At 38.2% G+C, this 22,013-nt stretch overlaps 2 protein-coding genes across 3 annotated transcripts in view; one reads left to right on the forward strand and one right to left on the reverse strand.

Moving 5' to 3' along the window:
• The window catches only part of LOC134814927 (uncharacterized), a 68,632-nt gene that overhangs the window by 19,239 nt on the left and 27,380 nt on the right, over positions 1-22,013 (forward strand). The window lies entirely within an intron of this gene.
• Positions 132-16,361, reverse strand: LOC134815334 (uncharacterized). The gene is made up of 6 exons (XM_063823853.1): positions 16,336-16,361; positions 3,031-3,225; positions 2,599-2,721; positions 1,962-2,135; positions 1,459-1,542; positions 132-1,158 (listed from the first exon to the last, which is right to left on the reverse strand). The coding sequence occupies exons 2-6, from the start codon at positions 3,217-3,219 to the stop codon at positions 319-321; spliced, it is 1,410 nt and encodes a 469-aa protein (XP_063679923.1). The 5' UTR covers positions 3,220-3,225; positions 16,336-16,361; the 3' UTR covers positions 132-318.

A 22,013-nucleotide genomic window follows, 5' to 3' on the forward strand; every position in this document is an offset into this window, starting at 1 on the left:
GTTCTATTCTGAAAAAGGAATTGGGCGATTGAAAGTTACGGTAGTTGTTGTATTGTTAGAGCTGTGAAACAAGAATTGAATACCATAAAATGATATAATTTTACTTGATTCGGATAAGAAAAACACAGATGTAAACCACCACAGGTAAATGACATTATCGTGCTAAAAACTGAACACAATCAGCGACTCAAAATGAAAATAATAAATTAACTTCCCTAATCCCCAAAGAAATGGTTTGATACTGATACGGAGCGCAAAGTGCTTTAAATATATCGGGGAAAATCGGTTAAAAAATGAAAAGTTAAAATCATCAGTTTCTCAGGACTTTTCCTTTTTTAGCTTCTTCTTTTTCTTGGGCGAAGCTGCGTCATTCTCAACATTTTCAGATGTCACAATCTTATCTTTTGACTTTTTTCGTTTCTTCCCAGAATTTACCACGCTTTCCTCTCCGATCAGTTGGTCACTGGTCGACTCTAAGACAACGTCTGACAAAACTTTTTTCTTCTTCTTTTTCTTTGGTGCAACATTATCTGAACCATCTTCCGGGTTATTATTCTGCAGCAAGGCTTCACTATCACTGTTCAACTTGGTTTTCTTCTTTTTCTTCTTCTTTGGGACTTCGCTCGATTCTGTTGATACGGCTGGACTATCTTCGATCTCATTTGAAGCAATTTTTGGAATACCAGCACTCTTCAGGTTTTTGCTCTTCAGTTTCCTTTTTAAAGCTTCAATATCCACACTCGCATCATTCGTCTCCACAACCTTATCATTCAGCTGCAAGTTTTCCTCTTTGGGAGCAACAAACGCAGCTTCTTTCTCCTTCCTCTTCTGAGCTGTCTTCTCCTGTGTTGCCTGCTCCTTCTCATCGTTCTTCTTCTGTTTCTTCTCAATCTCCTTCATGAAATACTCTCCTGATTCTAACTGCAAGTCTACCTTGCTGGGTTGTTGAGGAGGTGGGAAGGGAGTATACTTCTTCTTTACTACTTGTTTCTTTGGTTTCTTCGTTTGAACATTCTTCTTTTTAAATTGGGGCAAGAATCTGTCCCATGATTCCTCTTTTAGGGCCGGGTCTTTCATCAGCTCTCTCTTAGTCATCAGTATTTTGATATTGTAGATGGGATGGATGTTGTTCATGGTGTCCATAACAATGTTCCGGACCTGGACACATTATTATTATTAAATAAAAGTTCTAAACAAGGCCAAGGGATAGTTAGAAAACAACGCTCCAGTCTAATCTTTCCCTAAAACAAATAACTAAATATCAAAACTTCATTGTAGCACAAATGTCAGGTCAATTCAATTCAGGAGCATTCTAGCACAAATTAATTCAATTAACCTCCGGGGCTTGCCCGAAATAAGGTTACCAACTCAATTTTGAAGATAACATCGTGCTGCCATAGTTAGATGATATAATCAAAAGACAATAGTTATTATAAATCTCAGAATAAGTGGTTCTACCTGTTTGATTCCTTTGTAAGGACCTAGAGCAGCCACGGTGCTTCCCTGTACTTTAATGTAGCATTCTGTTAGCAGTTCTAGCGCCTGTCAGTGTGTAAAATACAGTTTTGTACATGTTGGCATATATTCTACATCGGTAGAAAAACAAGCTCAGATATGGAGAAATAGCCAACTGACAATGAATATTCAATATTCTTTTTAAACGAACAGAACCACACGAAACATTACGAAAGCATTAAAATGACTTTTCGCAGACTATTTCCCAGGTGCAAAAACTGCTGAATAGATCAAATTAACGTATACGGAAGAGTGCGCCCTAAAACACCAGTCCTCCTACAACTATCACCTTGTAGAGAATCTTCAATTAGATTAGGCTGGGTTAAAAACTCAACCGTACACTTAACAGCATTGCACCAAGAATTTTATTTACCCCTGGTACTAAATCGATCAATATCAAATTAGGACCCATAAAAGTACGGGCACACTGTATATAAGGTTCTAACCTTAAGAGTGTTGCCGTTGGGCCCAACGAGACGTTGTCGCCTCTTAACAAATCTCTCCTTGTTAGAAGTCACGTTTCCAATCTTGATAACATCACTGGTCATTTCGTCTTGAAGTACCCGCTTTGCTTGTTCAAAGGGAACGCTCCTAGCGAGTAGCTTGATCATATCTCTAGCCTGAAATTAATCCGTTTGAATGTAAAATATTCAGAATTTATTGAAAGTTTTAATAATCTTCGCCAATATAAATTAAAGGAATCATGATAAATATGAATATATGCAGCTAAGAAAAGCTTTATTGTTTAATTTCACTAGCAGGAACCCGTCTAACCCTAAAGTGGTGTCAAGACTCGAGAGTCTAAAATAATTATTACCTATTTAATTCGCGTTTTTGACACCACTTGAGAGTCCAAATTTTGGGCACTAAAATTATTATTCCTTGGCCAATTTTTTATTTTTTCATGCTGATTTGAAGGCCATTAAAGCATTTGACCCAGTCAAAAAAGTTTCAGTTGTATATGTTTTACGGTTTTTGCGGAAAGTCGCGTTAAAGTTGATGCCGTGGTGTCAGTAAAATGGCACGGATATATACACATATATATATCGTCTCGCTTTATATATAGTAAGATTAGGCTAATACCTTTACAATGACATATGGATCCCATGTCTTCCGGGTAGTTTTTACAGTCATACTACCCTCGATTAAGTCTAGAAGAGCGTGAACACCAAATTCCTTCAAACAACTAACCACGTTCGGCCACACCTGAGAAAGTGTTTTATTAATATTTCATAATATTGAAGGTTTGGTTGTATACAAACTATACATAGTTGACAATCGGTATTTTAACATTTTTTAAATGGTAGTTCTATCAACAATATCGAAGATTTAGGACAAATCTACATCTGCAATCTATAATTTATTACAAAACTGTTATCATTTAAGAGATAATAGGAATTTCTAGCAGCAAACTTATAGTTGAATAAAAGATCCGTTAGTTTAAGTTCTAGCTATTCGTAGTTTCTCCTAAGTTAGTCAGAAAGAGAACAAACAGCAAAACTATTCCCATATTACCTGCTGTAAGTACTTTTCTCTGTATTTTGGAAAAAGTGTAGCAAATGAGCTTTCTTCCAAAAGATGGGAGCTCATATCCCCAACTTTGAACTCTTCCATTTTCCAATGATCAATATCATCTGTGTCCCATGGTTTGGGTTTGCGATACTTTTTGTTCTTATTCACTGGAACTTCTTCTGTGGTAGTCATTTTGATCTATAAACGGTTAAGAATGAGATTAAATAAGAGTTCAAGTTCGGTTTACCGACAGTTTACTTACTACTATAGAGATGAATACTGATAAGGATTAGAGAGGTTGACTAAATTTTGTTTGACATGTATGACAATGATTTTGTGCTCTATATAGAAAAAAAATTTGGTTCATATAGATCCATGGATGATCATTTTGTCACAAAGTTCACCATAATTAGGGATAGTTCACATGTTACGTAAGCCTTATTTTTTGTCATTTTAGACCCCATCCCCCTCTGTAAAACACTTAACATTATATAGCTACATTCTACAATTGTGTTGAAATTGCAGTAAAGCTTTAGCGAAACCGATGGCATTGCTTGTGACAGGTACCACCTACCCCAAAATGCCTGTGGTGTATAAAAACTCCTCATGGCAGCCCAGCTGTTTACAGTTCTCTTAGAGGATTGTGCAGGCCGTGGCCCCTCCTTCTATGCTTATTAGGGATTGTACCCTCCTACCTGGCTTGCCTTGCCAGGTGGGACTTTTCAATTCAATCAAATTGTTTCACTAATTGGCAGGAATCCAAATCATATACACACAGCAACCAGGAGTAGCATAAAGCTAATTGTTCTAGGAGATGGTTAAAGGAAAGGAATTAATGGTCTGGCAGACACTGGTCTATCCCAAATAGCTTACAACGCGAATGTAACTAGGTTGTTTTCTTGAAGAGGAGTCATATTCTCTTATTTGTAAGACCACACCATCTAAGACATGTGTGACAGCAGCCTCTGAAAGTGATAGGAAAATCAGTCGACATGAAGAAATTTACAGAGACCCTAAGACAAATATTCCTGCTTAAACAATCAAGAGGTAGAAAATTAAAGAAACGAACGATATTAAATTATTTTAATAAACTTCGGATTTGCTGTAAATGATTTAAACAAAATTGTGTTTTACCAAACCAGTCTGATGTGAGACTCGGAATTGATTGAAATAAATTTTCGTGCACATACAGAATGAATGGTTAATAATTTAATATATATATGTAGACCAAGCTCTGTGCACGGGATGCTTCCTGGAAGAATCCAGTTCTTTTAGCGGGGCACCCTACCTAAAGCCAAATTGAGATATAATAATCATATTCCTAGGGAAATAATCAGAAATCGAATACCAATCAAATAATATGATATATAGGAGTAGTAACCATATTTACTATGCAAAATGCCCCAACCTCATAGTGTAAATTTATTTAAAATTCAAATTCCATACCACCACTAAACCCCAACAGTCAACACAACAGCCCAAGCAAAATACTTGCATCATCATGTACCCAACAGCAGTGGCGTAACGAACAGTGGCCTAACGAACAGTGGCGTAACGAACAGTAGCGTAACAAACAGTGGCGTAACGAACAGTGGTGTAACAAACAGTGGCGTAACGAACAGTGGCGTAACGAACAGTGGCGTAACGAACAGTGGCGTAACGAACAGTGGCGTAACGAACAGTGGCGTAACGAACATTGGCGTAACGAACAGTGGCGTAACGAACAGTGGCGTAACGAACAGTGGCGTAACGAACAGTGGCGTAACGAAGGGCCCCACCGACCCTGCTATGCTGGGGGGCGCCATCTTAGGGGGGCGCCAAATCATCATTAGAATGTGGGACAATTTTGAAAAAACTTAACTATCGTACTAGCAAAACTGCGTGTTTTGCTCTAGAAACATACTTTTTTACCAGCAGATCCTCTAAAATCATATATGTTCAATTTTAGGGAGGGGCACAAAAAGGGGAGGGGGCGCCAACAGGGGGGGGGGGCTTTTTCAGCGGGGCGCCAAGAGGCAACAATATGCCACTGCCTGCAAGCAGACTGTCATTGTCCACTTATTCACTGAGATGCAGGTTCAATTTCAGATGACGAAAAAGTTATTCATAATATAGAATATAAATAACCATCCTCCTCCATGTTCAGTGTAATTTTTCATTGGAGAAGGACCCTATAATTTTCGGACTTGACTATCCTCTAAAATCACCTAATTTGTTCAATTGTAGGGAGGGGCACCAAAAGGGGAGGGGCGCCAACAGGGGGGCGCTTTTTCGGCGGGGGGCGCCAACAGGCAACGTTACGCCACTGTTGTACAGGCCTGAACATACGAATTGTCTTTAAGACAAAGGCTGTGAAATGTTCACAGCTCTGATAATGTAGGCATTAGGACGACTGTTCTTAGAAATGGTGATGATGTTTACGTGATTGTCCTGGATTTGAATTGATCTTCAAATTTGATTCCAACAACTCACTTTGATGAATACATACGAATCTCTTGAGCTTCAAGAACATACATGATCTCAAAAAATTCTGCTCGATCTCGCCATCTTTATGGTTAAACAGTTTGACGAACGGCTTAACAGTGATCACAGATCAAATCAAGTTTTTAAAAACAGGGACAGGAATTTTGTCAAACATGTGTTATTAATCGTCCTTAGCGGCAACGTATCTTGAACACCGTTAGAACTAGAAATAAAGAAAGAAACAACACTTATACACAAGTATAAGGTATCGTTACATAAATCGGTAGCACTAAAACCCTTAAAAGGTATTCATGTGAAAATATGACCCATTTTGATTTGGCGCTCGATTTTCATACTATGAGATAAATTGTCGAAAATATGCGCGGCGCTCCAAAATTTTTGTTCCATTTTAAAATCTTTTTTGGCCAAAGTTGTGTTAAATAAATTTTAATTATTGGTTATCTAAATAAATGTAAAAAGTAAATTTTCACGATGGAGCATGACACCGAAGCGCTAAATAAAATGCTAAAGTGCTTAAAAAAGTGTTAAAAAATGAAATGCGTGCAGAAAAGCTTAAATGTTGACAATTTTTTGGATTTTTACCTAAAACAATTGTAAAACAATGGTTTAATCTTTATATGATCTTTTACGGAGCTGTGTTAAAGCTGCCTTCATGTAAATTGTCGATATGTCAACAAAATTAATTTGTTTTAAAATGAAAACACATGATATTTGTTTTATTATTAAATCAAAAATCGATTTTTAAAAATAAAATCAAAAAATAATAATAAAACCAAGAAAACTCATTTTGATTATTTTGGAATTAGTTTCAATAAATTCAATGGTCAACATAGTATAAAAGTGTATTCGGGGTCTCTATTGTAGCGCGATGCACTACTGGGTCGCGCCGCGCATCAAATAATTCTTCTCGCAACCACTTCGGTAGATCGGCGAGATGCACCTTAAAATTGTATTTTACTTGTTTGGTCGGATATCATCTGGAAATTCAAAAAATCTATTATTACATTTATAATGTCCTTGTCAATTCGGCTACAGTATTTTATCCGTATGATGCATTTTTCCTTTTTATTTGTATCCCCATCTTCCTATCACTGCCTTCTGTCAAACCCGATCCATACTTAAAGCAATTTTATATTTTGATTACTTAATTAATAACATTACTAGGCGGTGCTCAGCCTGTCATTGCGCTGAATCTCTATTCATGATTATGAACATAAATATAATAGCCTTGGGTCCCCAGGTAAACTTAATATTGCTGTCAGGAGGGTGATTTGCCCTTCATTACAGTTGATTACAGAGGGGGGAGGGATAGAATTGCCAAAGGATTGATCACAAGATACTAACGTAATATGTGAAGGAGCCCTTACTATAAATTTAGAATGAATGAACTTTTTGACAATTTGAATTTGGAGCCACAAGGCAAAGGTTGATATTCAAATTTTTCTCCCAATATTTGAGATAGAGAATATATTGATTTTTTGAAGGGTTGTTTTTATATAGGGTCATTGTGACAATTATGTGTATATTACTGAGTGGAGTTGGGTTAAAAACATATAATAATAATAATAATAAATTAATGTTATTTTTATACAGCACCAAAAGGTTAAATAATTTAAATTTAACCCTTATGCTCAGCTGTAAATGATACCTAAATGAGTAGTAGAGATCGTGCATCTCCCTTGGACAGGAGTAAAAACGGAAGTTTAAAGCTGCAAGTAAAATCCTGACTAAATAAGGCAGATACACCTAACAAGAAGATATCCAAAAAAGGTTAGCAGGTTTTCTAACAAAACATAGATGATGACCACAAGAAATCTATGTATGAGACTCATCAGACTAACAAAATGATATACAAGATAATAAGGATGAAAAATCATAAAATATTAAAAATTCTTTAAGAATTATATATATAGAACTCCAAATATACAAACAATCTGAAAACTTCAATATACAATACAAAATTTTTAAAAAAGCTTACTGCAGAACAGTAACTGACGTTACAGAAAATCCAATACAGTCATGTCAAATTATCTGGGCAACATACAAGTCTAGAGACGGTGAAATAAACAGAGTGGAAAAAGATGCTAAAATACTTGAGACAAAATACAAAGAATAAGGCAGCTTTCTCCTGGGTGCCAACCCAAAAAATGTTGGTGTCCCGGGATAGAGCCTCCTTTTCTGACCTACACTACAATTTTATTGGCCGACACAGTGAAAAGAATAAAATCTTGAATATTGCCCGAAAATCCTTTAAAAAAATTAGAAGCCTAGAATAATTTAATTTAAAGCGTAAAATTGACCTGCTATAGGATGAAGATTTTAAAATCTTCTGATAATGTATTATATACTCAGTACATATCAAAGGACTTTCTAAACAGATGAGCTTTTAGTTTTCCCTTGAAGTCATTGATGTTTACACATTTCCTGATTTCTTGAGGAAGGTTGTTCCATAATCTTGGAGCAGATGAAGAGAAGGCTCTTGGTGGACTGTTTATAGGGCAATGAAGAGACACATCTCTGCCACCACTGGGATTGTACTTGACAAGGTTTGACAGGTATGAAGGTGCTAGTCCATGGAGCAGTTTGAAAGTTAGCAGGAGTATTTTAAATTCAATACGTTCTTGTACCTTGAGCCAATGAAGTTCTTTTATGTAGGGCTCAACTTCTTCTCTCCTCTTTAGACCTTTAACTAAGCGACATGCTCTGTTTTGCAGAGATTGTAGCTGTTTCAAAACAGAATGATTAGTACCATAGTAAAGTGCATTGCAGTAGTCAAGGGAACTAATAACAAGAGATTGTACGATGATTTGCATTTGATCTTCAGAGAGGAATGGTTTCATCTTTGCAATATTCCGCATCTTGTGGCAGTTTGCAGCTTTAAGCTTCTTTATTTGAGGATTAAGAGTCAGAGAGGAATCCAATGTAAAGCCAAGGTTTTTAGTAACGTTAACAAGTCTTATACAGACAGAAGATTTAAGGAAGACACCACCAATTTCTAATTCTGACAATAAACGTTTTGAACCAAAAACTATAATTTCAGTTTTAGTTGGATTCAGAAGAAGGAAGTGGTTCGTCATCCAGGTCTCGATTTCTCTAAAACAGGAGGGCAGGTCTTCGCTGAGGACTTGATATTCTGTGGCAGATGAAAATGACTTGTAGATCTGGTGATCATCAGCATAGCCATGGATCAGAAATTGCTTCGATTTTACAGAAGAGTAAATTGAGCGGATGTAGATATTGAACAACACAGGGCCAAGGACAGAGCCCTGTGGGACACCAAACTTTATTACAATTTCTTCAGATTCTAGGTCACCTATCTTGACTTTTTGACAACGACCACGGATGAAACTGGTGAACCATTTCAAGGCTGTTCCCGCAATCCCAATCTCACACTTCAATATATTGATCAATTTGATATGGTCAACTGTGTCGAATGCAGCACTCAGATCTAAAAGCATTACAACTGTTGCTGTGTTTTCATTAGTGGCTATGAGGAGGTCATTGACTATGGTAATGAGGAGTGTTTCTGTGCTGTGATGCTTTTTGTAACCAGACTGGTGGTCAATGTTGAGATTATTCTTGGCTAGATGTTCATTGAGGCATTTTAATACGAAGCGCTCAATGAGTTTACCGATGAATGTAAGATTAGAGATGGGTCTATAATTCTTTAAGTTCTCAGTGTCTAGGGAAGCTCCTACTTTCTTAACATTGATGGCAATAAAAGCAATTTTGATAGTCTATTAACTGAACTGCACCGCATTAACCAAAACTTCACCGTAATAGGTTTATCAGAAACTAACATAGGTCCTGATGAAAGCACCGTGTATTCAATTCCTAACTACAATAGTTTTTACCAGAATACTGTAGGTAATAAATCCAAAGGAACTGGTGTAGCATTATATGTTCAAGATAGACTTAGCAGTATTGTGAACGAACTTGCGTCAGACGTTACCGAGAATTTAGAATCACTATTCGTAACTAGTCGTAAAAACTCAGAAGAAGTAACTTTTGGGGTTATTTACCGACCACCCAGCGGTAATTTTGCAAGCTTCCTGACAGAACTATCTAGAATACTCCAGATATTGCCTAAAAAATCTGCGTATATAATGGGAGATTTTAACGTCAACCTCCATGTTAATAGTAAAGAAGTTAGCAATCTCGAGGAAATAATGTTTAGTGCCGGTTTCTCGCCTCTTATATCAACACACACGCACGAGAAGCCGGGATGTAATCAAACGTGTATTGACAACATTTACACAAATGATATAAACAAGGTTGTTGCCTCAGGTACAGTATCTGACAGAATCTCGCATCATCTGCCAGTTTTTCATATTTTTGAAGACCTAGCTGTAACTAACTCTGAACCTCAAGTTAAACATACCCAATATTATGATTACAGTGAATCCAACGTTCGAGTCCTTGTTTCATCCTTAAACCAACATTTCTCTGAGCACCCACCAAAAAACTTTATTGAATTTCACGACACATTCAAAACGAATCTAGACAAATCATGTAAACTCAGTAAACCTAAAGTCTCCAAAAGAACGCCAATGACAAATCCGTGGATAACAGGAGGATTAATCGCGTCTATAAATAAAAAACATGAGCTGCACGACCACTGGCATAAAGCGAAGAGAGAAAAATGTTTGCATAATCCAGGTAAACTTTGTCGTGAGATCAAGAAAGCCTGTCACTGCAATCCTTGTAATGATGCCAGGGAAAAGCATGCTAATTTTACTGACAAACGTAGGAGAGTTAAACACGTAATAAGACTAGCTCAACGCCTCTACACGTGCAACAAAATTGAGGAGTGTCAGGGTGACAGTAAAAAAACCTGGCAGTTAATTAATAAAGTGCGAGGAAAGCAAAATAAGCAAATGAAACCGTCATTCATGATAAACAATGAGCGTGTTATTTGTCGACGAGTTATTGCTCATGAATTTAACAAGTACTTTGTGTCAATCGCCTCCAATCTGAACGAGGTCTATGAGAGGAGGATTGATGAAGATCCTATAATTGCTAAATCATTCACTGACTACTTGCCACAGTCCTGTCCGTCAAGTATTTATCTTGCTGAATGTACAAGCTCTGAAATAATACAAATTATAAGTGAATTTAATAACGGTAAAGCTAGCGACATACCGGCACATGTAATGAAGCAGTGTAGTCAAACTATATCAGAACATCTTGCCAGAATTTATAACAACTGCATGAATGAAGGTGTCTTCCCTGATCAACTGAAAACGGGTAAGATAACCCCGATATATAAAAAAGAAGATGAGGAATTACTAGAGAATTACAGGCCAGTATCAACATTACCAGTATTTGGTAAAATATTTGAAAAAATTATTTACAGTAGATTATACAACTTTTTCTTATCTCGAGGAATAATATTCGAAAATCAGTTCGGCTTTAGAAAAAACCACTCGACAAGTCATGCTCTTAACTACTCCGTAAATCACGTCGAAGAAAAACGGAATAATAAAAACCACGTATTAGGAATATTTATCGATCTCTCTAAAGCATTTGATACCTTACCATTTGATATGCTACTTAAGAAACTTAGTAATTACGGAGTTAGAGGAAACGCACTAAAGCTGCTCTCCAGCTATCTAAATAATAGATACCAGTATGTTAGTGTACTTGGTGAAGAATCAGAGCCTCTCCCAGTTAAACTAGGCGTACCTCAAGGATCCGTTTTGGGCCCCTTGCTTTTTCTTATCTATATAAATGACATCTATAGATGTAGTACATTAGGAAAATTTGTACTATTTGCAGATGACACAAACATCTTTGTAGCTGCTGAAACTAAGGAACAAGCATACAAAATAGCGAATGAAATTCTCGACTCTGTGTGCCAATATATGCGCCATAACCTACTGCACATTAATGTTAAAAAATCTTGTTACATGTACTTCTCGCCTACTAAACGTAAGACCATTGATAATACTGAAAATGACTTGAATCTAGAAATTGATGGGATCCCGATCAAACAGGTTACTGAAACGAAATTTCTAGGTGTAATTATTGATGACAAACTGAGTTGGACACCTCATTTCGAGAAACTAACTAAGAAATTAAACAGCATATGTGGCCGTATTTATCGAATAAAAAACTCCCTCCCCAGCCAGCTGTACAAACAGATATACCACACTCTTTTTGAATCTCATCTAGGATACGGTATAACTGTATGGGGTGGTGTATCAATTAATAAGCTTTCACCACTATTCCTTGCACAGAAGAAATGTGTCCGAATCTTATTTGGGGACTCGGAAGCATTTAGCGACAAGTTTAAAACTTGTTCTCGTAGCAGGCCAATCCAGTGCAGTATAAACAAGAAAGGTCAAATATCCAATGAATCAACTATACCTCACATTAAACCGTGTTCTATATGTATCAGCTTGAGGAAGACTGGTGATAAACAAGCAAGGCCACATCGCTGCCAAATACTTGGGGCAGAATTCCACTCTAGAGAATCAACAAAACCTATTTTCCAATCTAAGGAACTAATGACAGTACATAACATATATAGATACAGATGCATTACTGAAACAATGAAGATAGTGAAGAGTCATCAGCCCATATCCATGTATTCTCTCTTTAAGAAGTCTGAGCTCAGAGATGACAGATTTGTGACACCACACTCATCTCACAATTTCGCATATAAAGGGGCAAATTTATGGAATAGGTTTCTTGAGCAGTCAAATGCACGTGGTAAAATAGGTTCACTAGGTTCAATTAAATCCCGATTGAAGCTTTCTATCATGAAGGCTCAACACCAACCTGACAATATTAACTGGCAGGACTTAAACTTCAACACTTTCCTATGAAAAGACCCCCATTTATATTTATATATTTTAGATTTTACACCTGTCACTCACATCATATATGCACCACAAAAGAAAAAAGATTCATTCAATCATTACATTATACACTCACTCCACCACACATGCACACAAAACATTAAAGCATGTTACACGCGGGTGTAACGTTCACTTTATCCGAAGGGAAAAATAATACTTTACGTAACGCGCGATTTACGTCTTGGTAGCTAAATTATTCAAGTGCTATTTGTCAGAGCGACACAAATGCGCGAGCGCTTGCGCGGCTCACCTATCCAACACTCTTGTTTACATCGTATCAGGCAATGGTTCAGTTTAATTATGGTAAGGGCACAGCCTGTCAAAAACCCTTTTCGCATGATCCGTCGACACCGCCTGAAGGTGAATGCATAACAACGGATCATGAACGTACGGAATCAAACGTTAATAAGCTTGCAGCTTCCGATGAAAATGTATTTAACTTTGTGTCATGCTTGAATTGGTTTTGGACCTCTTCAATGCTTTTAATTTATTTATTATTGTTATTTGGTATTATGAGCTGATATGTATATATACATACGGTATCTAAAATTAAGCGTATAGCGAGCATATTTAACAATTTTTAAGCAATAATGTATTGCGAGCAGCTGTAACTTAAATATCGCATAAAAATCATATAATTATAACACAAAACTAAAATTTTATTGGAATCTAGGTTAAACTAAGATAAAATTAATATCAGCCCCTTCGCCACTCTCAGCAGTCAACCAGGGCTCATAAAAGCTTAACAGCGCCTGGGTCCGTTCACCAACTGTGCTAATGTGAGTGGCGGTGTGGTAAAACCCATTTCAACAGCGTGAATATTTATCAAATATAAGCGCGCTAGCTGCTAGCATACTTGTATCATTTAATTTTTAATCAAATTTATTCGGATATATATTTATTGATTATGTATTGAATTGGTGATAAATAATAAAATTGTCTTTTCTCAAAAAAAAAAAAAAAATTGTCTTTTCTCAGGGGAGTGAGATGTGCTAACTTGATTCCCTCCATACTTCCGGTTGAAAGAGAAACGTTGATAATATCACAAAGGGTAGGGAGGATTAGCTCAAGGTGCTCTGACAAGAGTTCTTTAGGTAGTGGATCAATCGATGAGGTTTTGATGCCAGATTCTTTGATCAATTCTCTGACTTCAAAAATAGTAGCTTTTCTAAATTCAGATAATGCCTGGCCATTGAAGATTGGAGAACTATTAGTCACAGTAGTGTTGGGAAATGATGTTCGGATTTTCTCAATTTTTTCAGTAAAATACTGGTTAAAGGCATTTACAGTTTCCTGAAGATTTTCTGAAGATGGTAAAGTGAGGTCCTTTTCTTTATCCAGGAAAGTGTCTACAAATTTGTAAAGGCTCTTTTGTGAGTGTTTGTATTTCTGGAAAGTATTAGAGAAGAACAGTTTTTTCTTTTTGAGAGTCAGCTCTGAACAGTGCTCTCGCAAATGAACAAAGATATCATGATCAATTTCGAGACTTGACTTTTTCCAGGCTTTCTCAGCCTTTCTTCTTTCGGCTCTTGCAACTTTGTATTCGCCATCAAACCAGGGAGCAGTGGGAATGTCTTTGATGGTTTTGGAATATTCTGGGGCATGTACATTTAGTATATGTTGACACCCATTGTTAAATTGAGTCACAACATCAGAGAAGCTCTTTTCTTCAAAAACCAACTCAGATAGAGCAACAGATAAATCACCTTTAAATTGTTCCTGATCTATGTCTCTGATCTTTCTAAAGCGTATGACTTTCTCACATTTGTCGATGTCAGGAGGCTTATGAAGCTGAAATATAATTGGATAGTGGTCACAGGATGGGAAGCTTTTGGCCATGTTTTGCATTACCTCGACAGAAGTTTGATCTACTACTTTGTGCGAAGAAATAACAGGATCAAGGATGTGACCTTTTTTATGTGTTGGTGAGTAGACAAGTTGATGAAGCCCAAAAGATGATAGTATGGTGTTCCACTCACTCACATGAGCAGAGATTCTATCTAGGTGCATATTAACATCTCCGCATAGCAAGAAATGCTTGTATTTTGAGAATGCATCCGTCAGGAAATCTTCAAAATCAGAGAGGAAATTTCCCAAGGACCCAGGTGGACGGTAGATACAGGAGCAGAATACGACAGATCCATCAACGAGTTTCAGTTTTGTGTTAATTGCCTCAAATGATCCGTCATTGTTGGCAAAAACCTTGATTAGACGAACACATGATTTGTAGATTATGGCAACACCTCCACCTGATTTGTTTTTGCGATACACTTGGTAAAGTTTATAGCCATAGTTTTTTATTATTGCAGTGGTGTTGTTGCTCTCATCAGTTAGCCATGTTTCTGTAACAAAGAAAATAGATATGTTGTTATCTTCTAAAAAGTTCATAACATGGTCAACCTTGTTGTTTAGAGAGCGAACATTCCAGCTTGCACATTTCATACTTAGGCTCTTAACTCCAGTCTTGTTCTTCACCAGTTTTTTTGGGTGTAATATGAGATTGAATGCTTAAGCTTGTGCTGTTCAGAGATATAGGCTGGGCATGATCTGTCTGTGGCTGAGTGTGTGTACTGTTCATCAGTTCTCTTAGAATTTTTACAGTTAGCACAAGAGGGTTGAAAGGAATGTGTGTCTTTATTTGTACATGAGTTAGTTTCATGATCTTCAGTGCAATGAGCACAGACATGGTTAGATGCTTGGCACTGGGCTGAGTAATGACCAAACTTTTGGCATTTATTACATCGTTTGATGTAAAAGTGATCATACACCTTGCAGCGGTACAAACCTATGGATAGGAAATTGTCACGATTTTCTATCAGCTTCCGTATGGCATTGCTCACTCTAACAGAAGCTTGAAACAGTGGTTTTTCTGTTTGATAATTTCTTTGTTTGCGCACTGAGAGTACAGAAAATGTCTCACCAGAATCAATGAGGGATTTGATGTCAGGGTAAAGTTTCATAATGGTTTCGAAGAGATCATCGGGTGTGATTTCATCTCTAATCCCGGAAATGGATATCGTAGGCAATTTGGTTATAGGTTGCTTGAGAGCAGATTTGGGAAATTTTCTGGAGAAGGATTGAACTAACTTTGCTCGATCAGCTTGACTAGATGTAGTGATAACTGTCTCACCTTTCTTGTTTTCAAAGGTATTATCTACAAAAATATTATTTTCTGTGATAATAGTTTTAAGGTCAGATAATGGAACTTTTTCTCCCCCTTCAGAGACTATTACTGAAGCTGGGTGCCTCAGTTTTTCTACTCTGTTGCTGTCACACCAGGGATTTCCGACAACACCAGTAGAGACGGCAGTTGCATGGTTGCTATTAACTGGTGAAAGGGTTGGTGATATGGAACCGTTTCCTGTGGTCAAACTTAACCCATGAAGAGTGGCAGGATTTAACAAGAGATTTTTAATGATGTCTATGTCAGCATCTAGTTTTGACATTTTTGTTTCAAGGGTGTGCACATGGGTTTTTAAATCAGCAGCGTTTCTCAGGTTTGATAATGTAACACAAGAGTCACAATGGAAGAGGAAATTTCCAAAACGTTTACCTTTCTGTTTTGATTCAGTGTTAGCATTGAAAGATTTCAGTAAGGACGGAGAGCATACATTATCAGTAAAGTTAATACGTCTATTGTCCTTCATTTCATAACAAGTAGCGTGAAAATTGCTCTTACATTCATAACAACATACCACTTCTCCTTTAGTATCGGACGAGCAGTTTCTGCAAATTCCATCAGCAGCTAACATACGTAGATCGTTCACAACAATACAAGGGGGCTGGGGGCTGGCATTATCATCATTGTCATTATCATTACCATTGTTATCATGTTGCCCCTGTAAGACATGATTTGAGGAGCCCAGCCCCTCTGAGTTTTGATCGGGATCTACCATTCTTTTGGGAGGATGGAGACAGATGTAAAATCTTTTATGATGTACAACTCAGAAGTTTCGGGGTCCTCAAATTATTTGTTATATAGTAGTGTTGAAAGTATAAAAAAAAATATAAGAGATACGATGATTTAACTTGTAGAAGCTTTCAATAAACATGTGTTAATCGTCGTCAGCTGAATGTGATGTGGTGGACAATGCTTATATGTGATTGAGTGGTGTCAGGGATGGAGGGTGGGGGAGATGTGGGTGGGAAAGTGAAAATTACAGTACAATGTCAATAAAAATTTAGTCTTCTGTTGAGGTTGAGAAGGAAATGCCAGATGGTCTGGACTTTAAGGATTTGGCAATTTTAGGAAGAATGGGGTCCCAGAGGGAACTACATTTGGGTGCGCGGTCTGTTCTGTTCATAGCTGGTTGTCGTATTTGTATAGCTGCGTGTTCTGTGAGGTCAAGTTGGGAGCGTGAGGTGAGGGATTTGAGGACTTCGATGTTGTTCCAGGAGATGGTGTGGCCGGTGGTCAGGGCATGATGTGCAGGGGCTGATTTGATTCTGTCTGTGGATTCGTCGATGGCGTTGTTGAGTCTGTAACATTGTTCGTGTTCTTTCATGCGGTGGACCAAGGGTCTGTAGGTCTGTCCGGCGTATATATTGTGTATATTGTGTATATTGTTTGAATAATTTTACTTAAAAACTTTTTGACAATTTCTTTACTTTTAGCAAACTTTATTTTAGTTGCCTGGTACACACCTTGTTCATCAAACATACCTGTTACAAACCTTATGAGTAACTTTTCTATTCTTTTTGAACTATCTATCAAATGATATTTTTTCTGTGAAATTGCAATCAATGATCGATTAAAAACTGGATTTCTCATAATATTGTAGGAAAACAAGTTTTAAACTGTAAAACCCGATTTACCACAGAGTTTGGTGGAAGGATGTTTCCCTTCCACTGGAAGGGAAACATCTGCGGTTAATGTTATTCGTTTTAAGCCCTATTTAGGCAGGGGAATGGAGATTGCAGCGGTAAATCAGGGTTTATGGTAAATCAGGGCGTGGTAAATCGAGGTTCTGCAGTAATCAGTATATCTGTTGTATATCAATTTAGCTATAGCGGTCAAAAATACGCCTATTTAGATGGGCTTTATAATTCTAATGTAAGATCGAATGATGGCCTTAAATTTTCTCCCATGTTTCGAGATTGAATTTCTAGTAACGTGGACTATATTTTGTTTAAAAATATCGTTACTAATTTAAATGTTAAAGCATCATTTAACTCCACGAGACCATGAAATGACTACCAAATTACCAATCACAAATTTTCCTACCATTGCTGAAGGCTAAAGTATCATAGGGAATAAGTAATTGGGTTTGGATATATGAGGTGGCCCAACAGGGCAATGTTGAGGACAGAAGTTTGTTCCTTCGAAGTATAGACCACTCCCCTTTAATTTTGTGGATAGGAGATGTCTATTTTACTGCACGCAATGCAGGTCATAGTTAATTAATTACACACGAAGTTGTCACAAACGTATTTCTGATGCTTTTTTACCTCATCCAAAAAATTCCTCATTTTAATTACCATATCATCATCACGTCCGTCTATGTCCGCTTGTCTCATAGAATCCAAAAAGGACAGGACATAGGCGGACATAGACGGACATATACGAACATTAGCTAAATAAAATTGCTAAATAAGATGTTCAATTTTTGCTGTTATATGGGGGATCATGTTTTTGTCCGGTACCCTATATTTTCAGTACCCTCAGTCATTTAGATGCTTCCTCCTCCTACTCTTCCTCCTTCCTCCTCCTCCTCCTGATCTTCCTCAGTCCTCTTCCTCCTCCCCTCCTCAGTCCTCCTCCTACTCCTCAGTCCTCCTCATCAGTCCTCAACAGTCCTCCTCCTCCCCAGTCCTCTCCTCCTCCTGAGTCCTCCTCCTGGGTCCTCCTCCTGGGTCCTCCTCCTGGGTCCTCCTCCTCCTCTTCATCCTCTTCATCCTCCTCTTCCTCCTCAGTCCTCAGTCTTCCTCAGTCCTCCTCCTCATCCTTCTCCTCAGTCTTCCATCCTCCTCAGTCCTCCCCCAGTCCTCCTCCTCAGTCCTCCTCCTCCTGGGTCCTCCTCCTCCTCTTCATCCTCCTCCTCTTCCTCCTCGGTCCTCAGTCCTCCGTCCTCAGTCCTCGGTCCTCATCCTTCTCATCAGTCCTCCTCCTCCTCGGTCCTCTCCCAGTCCCCCTCCTTCTCCTCCTCCTATTCAGTCCTCCTCCTCCTCCTCCTCCTCAGTTCTCCTCAGTCTTCCTTCTCAGTTCTCCTAAGACCTCCTCCTGAGTCCTCCTCTTCCTCTTCCTCCTGAGTCCTCCTCCTCCTCCCTCTCAGTCATCCTCCTCAGTCATCCTCCTCAGCCATCCTCCTCAGCCATCCTCCTCAGTACTCTTCAGTACTCTTCAGTCTTCCTCCTTCTCAGTCCTCCTGAGTCCTCCTCCTCCTGAGTCATCCTCCTCAGTCCTCCTCCTCCTCCTCCTGGGTCCTCCTCCTGGGTCTTCCTGATCCTCCCCAGTCCTCTTCCTTATCCCCTCCTCAGTCCTCCTCCTACTCCTCCTCCTCGTCCTCAGTCCTCCTCATCAGTCCTCAACAGTCCTCCTCCTCCCCAGTCCTCCTCCTCCTCCTCCTCCTCCTGGGGCCTTTTCCTGGGTCCCTATATAATTTGATATAATAAGTTAAAACTATTAATAGCTTTAGTGTGATTAATAAGTCGTTTGTTTTGTACAAAATTATAATACATAGAAGTTGCAAAAAATTCTCAAAATGTTTGTCCGCTAATGTCCACCAATGTCCGCTAATGTCCACCAATGTCCGCTAATGTCCACCAATGTCCGTCCGAGTCCGCCAATATCCGTCCGGGTCCGCAAATGTCCGTCTGAGTCCGCCAATGTCCGTCCGAGTCCGCCAATGTCCGTCCGTGTCCGCCAATGTCCGTCCGAGTCCGCCAATGTCCGTCCGTGTCCGCCAATGTCCCAAAAAACACGTCCGTTGTCTCATAGAATCCAAAAAGGACAGGACATAGGCGGACATAGACGGACGTGACATCCCCCCGCCCCCCCCCCCCTCTATCTATAGTTTAGGCCATAAAAGGATTTCATGTTAGCAGAAACAAATTCTGGTTTATGAGTGGATCATCAATTAATTATTTATTAGGTTTCAATTATTTATTGCTGTGTAAAATTGTATTATATTCTATTATATTATGTTATCTGGCTTTCAATTTTAAATGGAAGGAAAATCTTTTTATTTAAGTTAAAAAGTTAAAATTTCTAAATATCAAACAGTTCAGGGATGCAATGAATGACATCAAGTTGCGTGACACTGAAGATAAAGCCACTGAATTGATTAATCAGCAACTGAAAAAGATAGTTGATACAAATGACACAGAATCCCTCAATTCTGGACTTGAAGATTTTGATATACCCGAAATCACAGTCTTACCTTCTTTAGAAGAAATATTATCTCAAGATGATCCAATAACATTCCTAGACAGTGATTTGAGGGAAGATATTGACAATGTTCTCCTTGCTGATGATGATATTATGTCAGTTATTTCAAGCAGTTCGTTTTCATCTTTAGGGAAGGGAGGTGATATGCCAAATGAAATAAAGACCAAGAAGAAGCTTTATGGCGAAGTTGTTAAATGTACTGGCTTATCACTTTTGGGTGGAATGTGCAATCGAGATGATAAAGCAACTGCAATCACGATCAAGAACAGATTGATTTGTGTCGGATTTAGATCAGGCAAAGTGTCTTCAATGACCATTGATGGGGAAGTAAATGGAGAAATAACAAACAATAAAGTTTATGATTCAGGTGCAGTTACTTCACTTGACATAGAAGATGGGATCCTTGCTGCATCTCATTCCACAGGTGTCATACATGTGTGGAATTTGAAGAACAACTCTCATCTTCAGAAAATTGAAGTTAAAATCACAGACAGCACAGTTATAAAAGTCGTTGTCATTGATCGAAATCATCTTCTCTATATGGTTTCCCAAGGGTCTGTCTTCGATGTTAAGCTTACAAAAACTTTATCTATCAGAGGCTCTGAAAGTACATGCCTGTTTTCTGGATCACATGGGGAAGTTTTGGACATTCAAAGGCTCAAGGTTGCAAAAAATCACCCATTATTCCCATACTGCATTATTGGTTTGTGCACCTTCAAACAAGTGATGCTTATTTCATTAAACCCTTACCCCAATATCAAGTACAGTGTGCGTCTTTGGGGGGACACAACCACTCTTCCAGTAATAAACTGGTACTACCATGAAGTAGATTGTGAAAAGCCCAAACTTGTTATCGGCCGCAGCAAGAGGTTTGTCATGTATAGTCTAAACATCAATAACAGAAATCAAATATTCCTGAGAAAACTCAAATCATGCAGCCTTGAATTTCAGCTCATTTCGATTTTTTGGTTCAACACAAACACTGTTGCTGCTTTGGATTCCTCAGAAAAAGTTCACTTAATTGATGCCCATACTCTCTCTCGTTTGCAAACTGTGACACATGTGTCAGATATAGGTCTTTGTTATAACACAGCGTTCTACCGATCTTTAGCCACTGGTGGTAATGTCAGTAAAGCTATGTTTGCTGCTTCTCAGTATGCATGTTATAATTCAGTTTGCTCATACCCAGGAGGTACATGGTTCTTGGGGAGCAGAGATGTTATGAAAATTGCTTCAAATCCTTGGCGACAGAGGATAGTTGATCTTAAGAATGATTTGCACTTTGCTGATGCATTGGAATTAACTCTAGCCTTTTATTCTGGAAAAGGTAAAGGGGTTTCATCATTGGTGTTTCGTGACATGGACAAAGTTAAAGATTCATGTATGGAATTGATAATAGAGATATTTTCACAATTCATAGAAGAAACACAGCAGGATTTGAATAGACTTGGAGTTGCTCTCAAGACATGCATCAATGCCTGCATTTTTACCAAGAACACTTCTCTTGTTTATGATGAAATTTACACCAGATTGTCAAAGATAGGAGCTGTTCAACGAGTATTTTATGAGACATTGGAACCGTTCGTTTTTAATAACAAAATAAAATCTCTAAATCCAATTCTCATGAAGGATCTGCTAGAATACTTTAAAGAAAACGATAAGCTCCAAAGTTTTGAGAAATGCATCCTCCACTTGGATCCAGTTAATCTCGACATCCACAACACTCTTATCCTTTGCAAAGAATATGACATGTATGAAGCTATCCTGTACATTTACAATGCCTGTCTCATGGATTACACCACACCTCTCACCAACCTCCTGGATGTACTACATGCTCAACTTATCGAAAATGACAAGACACACAAACAGGTTGGTTATGTCATTCTTATGTACATCAGTGATTGTCTGATTGGAAATATTCCCGATACCATGGGAGTGATTGATGCGGATGAGGAAGTGAGGATTCAAAATCTTGTTTTCAACAATGTGTTTTGCAAGCACAGTGGTACTGAAAATCTCTTGTATCAGGAGCCGGACTATCCTTATGTGAAGTTAATTTTAAAGCTTGATACAAGAGAGTTTCTTAATGTTATGAGTGTCACTTTTGGACACCCTATGTGCTTACCAATCCATCAGATTGTAATTGACATTCTTCTGCATGTCATGATTGAGGAGGGACAAGACTATACACCTCTACAGATTGGACATCTCTTTACATTTTTAGCCCGACAAAAAGTGGTAAACTCCTTCTA

Source organism: Bolinopsis microptera, chromosome 5 (genome assembly GCF_026151205.1).
Source record: "Bolinopsis microptera isolate Bmic1 chromosome 5, MBARI_Bmic_1.0, whole genome shotgun sequence".
Lineage (NCBI taxonomy): Eukaryota > Metazoa > Ctenophora > Tentaculata > Lobata > Bolinopsidae > Bolinopsis > Bolinopsis microptera.

Excerpts from the sequence above, each read along its gene's own strand:
- LOC134815334 (XM_063823853.1), bottom strand. The coding sequence starts at position 3,219 with ATGACTACCACAGAAGAAGTTCCAGTGAATAAGAACAAAAAGTATCGC. Across the intron at positions 2,722-3,030 it reads GAGAAAAGTACTTACAGCAG|GTGTGGCCGAACGTGGTTAG; the intron begins GTAATATGGGAA and ends ACACTTTCTCAG. Across the intron at positions 1,543-1,961 it reads CCAACGGCAACACTCTTAAG|GCGCTAGAACTGCTAACAGA; the intron begins GTTAGAACCTTA and ends ACACACTGACAG.